We start from the raw sequence: 11,328 nt of genomic DNA on the forward strand, positions 1-11,328 counted from the left end.
ATTGGAAGATTATGTACTGCTAAGAGAAGACTACACATTGGTAATAGTAGACTGTATACTGCTTGCAGAGGTTTAAATACTTATGGCAGAATGTTTGGATACTACTGACAGAGGCCTAGATATTGCATGAATTCATGACACAAATTTTTCACCAAAATACTTCGAGTCTTGAACTTTCATTGCGCTCATATTTCACATGTTGCTGGAACTTAGGAACTTGCACAAAATGGTCAAGAATCATTCTTGACAGGAACCTGACGACAACATTCTTAGAATTTTGATTATTATACTGTTGAAAGTTAAAATAATCAAAACGTTTAATGATAAGACGATGAACGGCGTTAATATCCGTAGACAAAACATGGCTATAGACTCAGAAACACTTTCTGAAATACCAGATATGATTGGGTTTTTGAATTCACAAAGTCCAACTCCCTCAATTTCTTATCTGTATTATTAATATTAATTTCAAAATCGGCTATTCACTCAAAGTCGAATTTTTACACGATTACAATATGTTCTTTTAATATATTTTATTTATGCGAGAAATTAAGAATGTCTTTTGCCAACTTTATGTTCATTACTCAATTATTATAGTTTTTAATGTAAAATTAGAGCAAATTCACAATGAATTGTTATAAAAAATTGCTATATTTTGATGGGAACACAACAATTTGTACTCCAGAAATATTTATATTACATAAACTAAGGTAATTGAACGTGGCCGTTGATGGTGAAATGACATAAGTGACGTGAATTGAAATTTTCGAACGTACCCACTCTTATCAGTAGCTCTGCAGGAGCACGTGCTAAACAATGAGCAGGATTGTTCGGCTGTAGCTTTTGGCTGAAAAGGAAAAAAGTGCGTGGTGAAATTCGTTGTGAATCGCGGTGGTGGTGTCGACCGGAACCAACCCCTTTGGAAAATTAAGAAAACGCAAAAATTTTTATTAATTGTAATAGTCTAATTTCGGCAGCGGTTTTGCTTTTAAACGGTTTTTTGAAACGAAAAGAGAATGGCACTCGGCTCGGCAGTTAACGAAGAAGACTTAAACCTGAAAAATAAATCGGCCGCCGGCGATAACGAGAAGATTCGAGAGGAGTCCGATAAGAAAAACGGTGAGTTATCGAATGGAAAGGTCGAATCTTTTTGCCGGCCCCTAATTCCTTTCAATTTTAATTCAGAAAATTATTACGTAACCAAACACCAATTTGAGGTTAGAATGGTTATAGCGTCTAGAAATCTCAATTTCGTACCCGTCCATGTTGTCACCGTTTAAAATTATATTTTTCTATTTAGATTCGTGTTTAACTCCAATCAATACATTAGTTAGTTCTTTATTTATTAAGTAATTTATTAATTATAGCAACAATTACTCAACCCAACAACTTAAAGGATTAAGATTTATTATTTAAGTATTGAGAGCATAATCCAATTCATTTTGACGCGGTAAATATATAATAGAGAATCACAAAGAATAAACAAGAGATAAATTGTAATCAATAAATTAAATCGTTTCATGGTCTTATATCTGTTGCTTGTTGAGAAATACCGCTTATTTTGAAAATTAACACTTATCTCTCCATATACATTACTTTATTTTAAGAATGAAGATGCAGAACGTTCTTAAATTTTAACCTGTTAATGTGTAACAATTCGTCCTTACATTTATTTTTTGTAATTCGCTGAAAAATCACAGTACTCAAATGGGTGCTGTAATGAGATTTTAGTAACATTTTATGGAATCAGTTCAAGTTGGTGACATTGGGTCATTAATTTTTAATGTGACAATTTGTTTTAATACAACTCTGAGCAATTTCTCTTATTTCAGGAGGTGTACATGAAACATTTTTTTCAGGTGAATACATTTTGTGTTTTGACAATTTCTAATTGTCAATTCAAATTTCTATTTTCAATGTTACCAACCGCTACATACCTATTTCCCTACACTGTCAAAATTTATTTTATTTTTGTTAAAAAGAAAGGATAAAAACGCGAATTACAAAAAAATAGCATAAAAAACACGTTTCATAAGACTTAAAGCACTCATTCATTAAAAATAATATGACCTTCAATTTCGATTTGTGATCTCTTTAACAAGAATAAGAAATAATCTCTGATGATGTGTAAGGGGCGAAACTAGTTACATTTATATTAAATAAAAACCAGTTTAAAAGTACAAATTCAAACTTTAAATTATTTACCTACTTCAAAATTAACAACTGGTAAAATTGATTTCAATTATAATTCTTTATTTTGAGTAAATTCCACTTTAACGAATAAATCAAACATTTTTTGTTTCATATAATAGATGAAAACTCCAAAGAAAACAACGAATTAAAAATAAATGGAGTTTCCGACGATCAATCCTCATCAGAAAATGAAAAAGATAAAGATGCGGATGAATCAAAGAACAAAGATGAAGTCGTTTTCATCCAAGATGTGGGTTTTTCCGTAAAAATCGTAAGTCCAGGTGCGGAACCATTCGATATCCAAGTTTCCAGCATGGAATTGGTCCAAGAAATCCATCAATTATTAATGGATCGTGAAGATACTTGTCACCGAACTTGTTTTTCGCTCCAATTAGATGGAAATACCTTGGATAATTTCGCTGAATTGAAAAATGTTGAAGGATTGAAGGAGGGTTCGATTATTAAAGTAGTTGAGGAGCCGTACACGATGCGCGAGGCTCGAATTCACGTCAGACACGTTCGTGATCTTTTAAAATCTTTAGATCCTGCCGATGCTTATAACGGGGTTGAATGTAATTCTTTGAGTTTTTTGAACACGGTGACGCAAGGGGATATTTTGGAAAAGAAAAAAATGCGGCCGGAAAGCGTTGATTGTACTCCTCCTGATTACATTATGCCCGAAGGAAAAGATAGGCCGTTAAGCGCGTTACAACCGCAACACAAAGATCAAAAAGTTCCTCAAAGCGTCAAAGTGTTAACTACTTCTGCGTGGAATCCACCACCGGGACACCGAAAAATTCATGGTGATTTAATGTATTTGTATGTTGTTACTTTGGAAGAAAAACGTTACCATATCTCAGCTTGTTCAAGAGGTTTTTATATTAACCAGTATGTATTCTTTTTCTTAATTATTAAACAGAAAGGTAAAAAAAATTTATGTTTAGGTCATCAGATGATGAATTTAATCCTAAACCAGCAACTCCTAGTCACTTGTGCCATTCGTTAATTGAGCTGCTTAATCAAATATCGCCTATGTTCAAACGTCACTTTGCTATTTTACAAAAGAAACGCAGCCAAAGACATCCTTTTGAACGGGTCGCAACACCTTATCAAATTTATAGTTGGACAGCACCTATACTCGATCATACAATCGATGCGATTCGTGCTGAAGATAGTAAATTAAAAAAATTGTTATTAAACCGATTTTTTGATTTTATTTTTTTACAGCGTTTTCTTCGAAATTGGGTTATGAAGAACATATACCGGGACAAACTCGCGATTGGAACGAAGAACTTCAAACAACCAGAGAACTGCCCAGAAAAACCCTTCCAGAACGTTTATTACGCGAAAGAGCTATTTTTAAAGTTCACAGCGATTTTGTCGCTGCAGCAACTCGAGGTGCTATGGCGGTCATCGATGGTAACGTAATGGCCATAAATCCGGGTGAAGAAGCCAAAATGCAAATGTTTATATGGAACAATATATTTTTTTCGCTTGGTTTTGATGTTAGGGATCATTATAAAGAATTAGGCGGCGACGCTGCCGCTTTTGTAGCACCAGTAAGTTCACCATGATTTTCATCTGATTGAAAGTTAATATATTTTTTTTATAGAGAAATGATTTACAAGGTGTTCGCGTGTATAGCGCTGTAGATTTGCCTAATTTGTATACATTAGGAACAGTTGTTATAGATTATCGTGGATATAGAGTTACCGCACAATCAATTATACCAGGAATACTTGAAAGAGAACAAGAACAATCTGTTGTGTATGGATCTATTGATTTTGGAAAAACAGTTCTTACACATCCTAAATATTTGGAATTAGTATGTTATTACAATTATTATTTAATTATGTTATTAATCTCTTTAACGCACTTTTATTGATTCTTTAAAATTGGTGAATTATTGAGTATAAAGGATGCGTGTTGTATATATTACGCAAAATACTAAAATCGAGGTTAATGAATCGTTATTACTAAAATATTACTAGGTTGATGTAAATGTTTACATCTAAGTGAGTCATTAGTATGTTTGGACATACTTCAAATGCGTCCATTCGCAACTAATGTTATGTGTGCTTTAGAAATCGACGACGAAAATAACGACATACTCTGTTATTAAACAGATTGGTCTACTATGTAACTTCCATTAGCAATAACAAGTGGAATTCAAATTACTTAAATAAGAATAAGATTAAAAGTGTAAATTGCAGTCCTAAATATGTTTATATTACAATTGTATCTTGAGGTTCATGTCTATATTCATGAACCCAGCTGTATCATTGATTACATCATTGTTATCATTGCTATGTATCAAGTTACCTCTCCTCAGGTATGGAATCATTATGGTATCTCAATGTTGTCTTAATATCAATCCTAGACCTACATGAATCACTAAAAACTACATTTCATTTTGTATCTAGGATTTCGCATGTTGTGTTGAAATCTTGATTAAGGATTAGATCCTGTTTTTCTTTGTACTTAGTACAAAGCTTTAACTTAAATTCCTTTATAGTAATAGTTTATTTACTTTTTTTCCTTATAATTACCTAAACCTTTTAAAAAATTCACACTGACACTCTAATTATGTTTTCCATTACTTATTTACATTCATGGAACACAGCACCAATTCACTTGCCACTAAAAAAATACAATAAGAAAGAAAAAAACAACAAAGTATAATAGATTAAAAATAAGTGAAAAATTGAGGTACTTAACCATCAACATGTATAGGACAAGAACTAAGTGTTAATTAATCAATATATGGCATGTTCTGGCAATAATGGCAGCGAGCGTCCCTCTTTTAAAGAAGATTAAGGATTCGTACGTAACTATGTCAATGGAAAGAGCGCAACATTGGCGAATGCTGAAAAAACGAAGGAATCTCTTTTAAACAGGCTCTAGTCGTTCCACGAATATATCGTATTGTGGATTCCATACAACAGTGCAATAATATAAAATGTTAAATATGTATAATGTATGTATAATAGAGAGTCATTAATGAATTAGTGTTGGCAAAATTAGCAGCTGATCTCATGAAGAATCCAAGCATACGAAAAGCCTTGCCAACCACCAAATCGACGTGCTCACTGAATAATAGCTTACTATCAAACGTCGCGCCCAAATTCCTTATAGAAATACCCCGTTCAACAAGTTCCCTCCAATGATGCACTCAAAAGGTGCCTTTAGTGCGAGGGAGATTTGGGTATTTGGGTATTGGGAGATTTGAAGGAGGGAGAATGACACTGTCACGAAGCCTATTTACTGCGCAGGGTATTTGGGTATTCGTCTGATTGGCTGATGACGATCACGTGACGCCAGTACGTTGGGGGTAAATCTCCGTTTCTCCAAATACCCGAAAGTTGGTTGAAGTTTATGTTTTGGAGGTAAAATGTATTTTGCGCACGCGTAATAACTGCTAATAATTTGTATAGGACCAGGCTTTTTTGTAAAAGTAATTGTAAAGCATTTGCTATAATTTATGGGGATGAAGTTTGTAAAATAATATTGTGCAATTTCATATAGATCTCGCTGAAAAGCAGAACAGTCTCTTCATACATTAAACAGTTAGCGTGTTTAAAACGCTTAAATATGTCATTAATGTAAATATTGAAAAGCAAAGGTCCAATAATCCCCTGAGGGACGCCGGATGAGACTGACATCGTTTACGAGGAAAAACCCCTAACTCTAATCGAGTGCTTCCTATCAGCCATACATGAAGTAAACCACTGTTGTATGCTGTAGGGTAAACCAACATGTTCAATTTTTTCTAGCAAGATCAACTTTATCAAAAGCTTTACTAAAATCAGTGTATAGAGAGTCTATCTGACAGTTGTCATCAAAAGATTTTGCATTCTTTTGATGTTACGGTTCACTAAGAGATTCACAGCAATTTTTTATAATACAGTGATACCTCGGATCGCGAACGTCTCTGTTCACGAACAAATCGATTTACGAACATTCTTTGCGAACATATTTTGCTTCGGTTCACCTACAGAGCGCAAGAAGCGAACGTGCAATACATAAAACCCTGCGCACGGCAACGGCTCCAGCAACAAACAAATTCGCACAAATAGCGTCGGCTCTGGTCGGCACTAGAGTTCTAACAACAAACGTTGATACGTTTTTTATTTTTATCTTTTTTTACCTAAATCTATGCCTTATTATATACATATTACTATTGATTATATACGTATTACTATTAATACAAAAAAAGAAATTATAGCTAAATATGAAAGTGGCGTTCGTGTTTCAGATCTGGCCAAAGAGTACAATATGGCGAAATCGACAATCTGTACTATTCTAAGGAATAAAGATGCACTAAAGAAAGCTGATGTATCTAAAGGAGTGACTAAGTTAGGCTTCAAGTGTTAGAAGAAGTAGAAAAATTGTTGTTAGTTTGGATTAATGAAAAGAAGCTTAAGGGAGGTAGTGTGAGCGAGGCTTTTATATGTACAAACGCTTTAGAACTTTATCAATATTTATTGTCGAACCAGCCGAGTACAAGTGATACTAGTAGTGTCATGGAATTTAAGGCTAGTAGGGGTTGGTTCGAAAAACTTCGTCGACGAACTGGAATTCATAGTATTGTTCGGCATGGAGAGGCGGCTAGTTCGGATCAAAAGGCAGCAGAGAAATATGTGGAGGGCTTTCGTAAATTTATAGACTTAGAAGGTTACGTCTCGAATTAAATTTTCAATTGCAATGAAACTGGGCTATTTTGGAAAAAAATGCCAAAGAGGACATATATATCCAAAGAAGAAAAATCACTATCTGGCCACAAAGCAATGAAGAATAGGCTTACATTATTATTGTGTGCAAATGCAAGTGGATATTTCAAAATTAAACCCCTTTTAGTATACCATTCTGAAAATCCGCGTGTTTTTAAGAGCAATAAAGTAATAAAAAGTAAGCTGCCAGTAATGTGGAGATCAAATTCTAAGGCTTGGGTAACCAGAATATATTTTAGAGAGTGGTCAAATGACGTTTTTGCTCCTTCTATTAAAACTTATCTTGAGAAAAAGAACCTGCCCGTTAAATGTGTGCTACTTATGGACAATGCTCCTGCTCATCCTCCAAATATTGAAGGAGACCATGATTCTGCATACAATTTTATAAAGATCAAATTTCTGCCACCTCATCGTCATTGCCACGTAATCTTACGTGCTTGTGATGTTTTCATTATCTCTGGCGGTTATTTTATTAAGATAGATGGTTGAGACTTTACGAGTTTTTTAGTAGTATATCTGTATTGATTTCTGTTTCACTATTAAAGTTGAGTACTTCGTTTTAAATAAAGCATTCTATACAAATGTATTGCTTTTGACCTAAACGTCTCGAGTTTTATCCTAGCTGAACTAAGAATTTATACGTTCACGGAAATCGTTGATTAAGTAAGCCATACGGCAAGAAACATACAATATATGTGAAAAATATATATAAAAGTGCGTTAAAGGATTACTTTTAATAAGGTTTTAATCCAATAAGTAAAAATCTGTATTTTATAGTTAAATAAAGCTGGTCAACAATTGAAAATTTTACCACATCACGTAATTAATGATAAAGCCGAATCTGTTGAACTTTGTTCTAGTGTAGAATGTAAAGGAATTATAGGAAATGATGGTAGATATTACATTTTAGATCTTTTAAGGACGTTCCCACCCGATGTAAATTTCTTGAAACGTAAGTAATCACTGTAATAATTTGATTTACAACAAAAACTAATAATTAAAAACATTTTTTAGTCGATGAAGATTTAAGTAAAGAATCTAAAATCTTGGGCTTCCCAATTGAGCACAAACACAAATTGTGCTGTTTGAGACAAGAATTAATCGACGCTTTTGTCGATTCGAGATACATGATGTTTATAAAATACGCAGCGTACCATCTGCAACAACTAAACTTGCAGAAAAACGAAGAGGTCAATAATAAAGAGAAATCGATCGAAGCAGCCAAACCAGATGAAAATGATGAAGAGAAAAAGAAGAATAACTTTGAAACGGAGGAGGCAAAGAAAATGGTCGAAAGCATCACCGACGGAACGAAATTAGAATGTAAAAATGGTTAAGATTTTTGTTTTAAAGATCGGCGTAAAAAGATGTTTTTTTTTGTTGTCGTTTTAGTGGAAGAAAGCACAAAGAACATAGTAAAAACGGCAGCTGTCGCAGTAGGTTCATTGAAAGACACAGAGTTCGATATTCGTTTTAACCCTGATGTATATTCACCAGGCATTCGTCATTGCGAAAATTTAGATCCACCAATTTCGAAACAAAGACAACTGGTTAAGGATGCAGCTGAATATTTACTTACAGTACAAATACCAACATTTGTAAGCTAAAATTTAATCAAAAAACTTGATCTAGAAACTTTATTAAATATTAAATAACAACGTTTTTAGATTAGGGATTGTCTCGATCACTCATCAGCCCCAATGGATGGTATGACATTATCGGAAGCGATGCATAATCGCGGCATCAACATGAGATATCTCGGTAAACTCTGTAACCTCCTTTCCAAAGTGAAACAACTCGAATATTTACACAGCATAGCCACAGGAGAGATTATTTTAAGAGCCGCGAAGCATCTTTTTACCACATATCTTCAAAGTACCGAAATGATGTATCTATCAGTTGCGATTGCTCACTTTTTAAATTGCTTTTTATATTCGGGAACGATTAATAACCCTATGCAAGGTGTAGACGAAGTAAGTCTTTAATATCACCTCAACGCCCCGCAAATAACATTTTAAAACATTTTTTTAGTTTCAATCAAGAAATAACAGAAAACGTAGTAAACGCCGCGGAAGAAATAACCCGCTCGTAGCCAACGATAGCAATGAATGGGCTAATTTAACACCGAAATCGTTGTGGACGCAACTCAAAGCTGAATTAAAAGCTTACTTTGATTACGATCTTTCTGCAACGGATGTGGAGGCGGTTATTGAAACATACTCATTGCAAAAAGCCACATTATTGCGTTCATTTTGTCTTAAAACCGGCGTACAAATTCTTCTTCGCGATTACAACTTCGACTCGAAAAATAAATTAATTTTTTATGAAGAAGACATCTTGAACATTTTCCCCATCGTAAAACACATCAATCCGCGCGCTACCGATGCTTATAACTTTTATACAACCGGTCAAAACAAAATTCAACAAGGTTATTTGAAGGATGGTTATGAATTGATAAGTGAAGCATTAAATCTTCTTAATAACGTATATGGGGCTATGCATCCAGAGATCGCACAGTGCCTTAGAATGATCGCCCGTTTAAATTATATTATGGGCGAACACTCGGAAGCGATGGCTTATCAACAGAAAGCTGTGTTGATGTCGGAGAGAGTTAATGGAATCGATCATCCATATACTATAACTGAATATGCTCATTTGGCGTTGTATTGTTTTGCAAACAGTCAAGTTAGTACTGCTTTGAAATTATTATATAGAGCAAGATATTTAGCGTTGATTGTTTGTGGAGAAAATCATCCTGAAGTAGCGCTATTGGATGTAAGTATATAAATTTTATATACATATAATCTTATAATTAAATTTTTTTTTTTAGAGTAATATAAGTTTAATATTACACGCTGTAGGAGAATATGAGTTGTCATTAAGATTTTTAGAAAAAGCTCTCGCCCTAAACATAAAATACTTCGGTGCAAAGTCATTAAAAGTGGCTGTAAGTTATCATTTGGTGGCTAGAACCCAAAGTTGTATGGGTAACTTCCGTTCGGCGTTGAATAACGAAAAGGAAGCTTACACAATTTACAAGCAACAATTGGGTGACAATCACGAAAAGACCAAAGAGTCCTCCGAGTGCCTTAAGCATCTCACTCAACAAGCCGTCGTTTTGCAAAAGAAAATGAACGAAATCTATACGGGGAAAAACGGCGGAACTTTACCGCCGATTCAAATTCAACCGCCTTCGATGGGTTCCGTTTTGGACATGTTGAACGTGATCAACGGGATTTTATTCGTGCAGATCAGCCAGGAGGACATTGAAAACTTCAAGGCGGAGATTGAGAAGCGACAGCTAGCGGAAGAAGTTACCAATGGCGAAGAGTGCAAGGCGAAACAAGAGGTTAAAGTCCGTTGACTTTTTTAGATCTGTACGCGGTCTTGTTATTAGTACACATGTAGTTGCGAAATTAATTGGTGTGTGTGTTGATGACCATTTTTTCTAGTTACTTTTGTAATTGAAATTTTGGTGGTTTACATACGCGTGTATACTTTCTCACCTATTTCTGAAGGTGCAATTTTTGTATGTTAGTTTTTGTAATGTTTCATTTTCTTTTTTTTGTTAAAATAATAAAATTTAGACATTAAATTTGATTTTTTATTTTAATAATATTTAAGTGTGCTATTCCAAAAGGGATAGAAATCTAAAACAAAATGTTAAATCTCAATTTAATGTTGATATAAACTAGAATGGGGATTTAGTAATTAGTGAGGACGTGGAATTAGAGAAGATGAAGTTCACCAACAGTGTTGGAGGAGGATATTGGGGCCAATGTTGAGAGTTAACAAAATTGATGTTGAGATGTACCAAAGTTAATGGTATGAAGGATGATGTCGATCTATCTTCCCCAACAGGAAGACCAGAAGAATGTTGGAATATGATTTTGATGCCATAGACGATGATCAAGACTATAAGGGACTATCAAAGACGATGTTGATAGATGATGAGAAAGGGTTTACTGAGGCCAGGACTGTATTGAGGGTTATGTTGAGTAATGCCAGGAACGAGTTTGATTCCATAGACGACTTTGAGCTCAGCACGTCGGAGGCCTGGATGAAGCCTACTCCCGCCATTATTGTTTAGCGGGTGCAATTTTGGGAGCGGCAGCTTTGCCCTTACCCTTTTTTTCGGAGCTAACCTTACCTGTACCCTTCTTGAAGTCCTTGGCGGTTCCTGGTGTTGGTTCAGGTTCTACCTTCTGTAGCGTAGGCTTGCCGCTCTTTTGCCCGAACTTGTAGCTAACCTTATAGTTAGCTTTTTTAATGTTCTCTACAGAGGGATGATCAACGGAGAACGTAAGAAAGACACTGCTGCCTTCGGTTGTTCTTTTGAGCACCCTCAATTCGTTGGTGTTCAGGCCTTCGTTCTGACCTTTAACAATTTTTAAAATACGGTCTG

The 11,328-nt window shown here is 34.7% G+C and overlaps 1 protein-coding gene across 2 annotated transcripts; it reads left to right on the top strand.

Annotated features, from left to right (window-relative positions):
- The first annotated feature begins 725 nt into the window (after positions 1 to 725).
- LOC111429304 (clustered mitochondria protein homolog) lies at positions 726 to 10,518 on the top strand. Of its 2 annotated transcripts, none has more exons than XM_023065174.2 (11): positions 726 to 1,119; positions 2,313 to 3,081; positions 3,138 to 3,367; positions 3,421 to 3,752; positions 3,806 to 4,018; positions 7,701 to 7,875; positions 7,938 to 8,255; positions 8,316 to 8,521; positions 8,591 to 8,896; positions 8,955 to 9,698; positions 9,754 to 10,518. In XM_023065174.2, exons 1-11 carry the CDS (start codon positions 1,017 to 1,019, stop codon positions 10,285 to 10,287), a joined length of 3,930 nt encoding a protein of 1,309 aa, XP_022920942.1. In that variant the 5' UTR covers positions 726 to 1,016; the 3' UTR covers positions 10,288 to 10,518. The 2 variants fall into 2 exon arrangements, with proteins under 2 accessions (XP_022920942.1, XP_022920943.1); XM_023065175.2 differs by having other exon boundaries at positions 7,938 to 8,246.
- The last annotated feature ends 810 nt before the right edge of the window (positions 10,519 to 11,328 follow it).

This window comes from Onthophagus taurus, chromosome 1 (assembly GCF_036711975.1).
Source record: "Onthophagus taurus isolate NC chromosome 1, IU_Otau_3.0, whole genome shotgun sequence".
NCBI classification, from domain to species: Eukaryota; Metazoa; Arthropoda; class Insecta; order Coleoptera; family Scarabaeidae; genus Onthophagus; species Onthophagus taurus.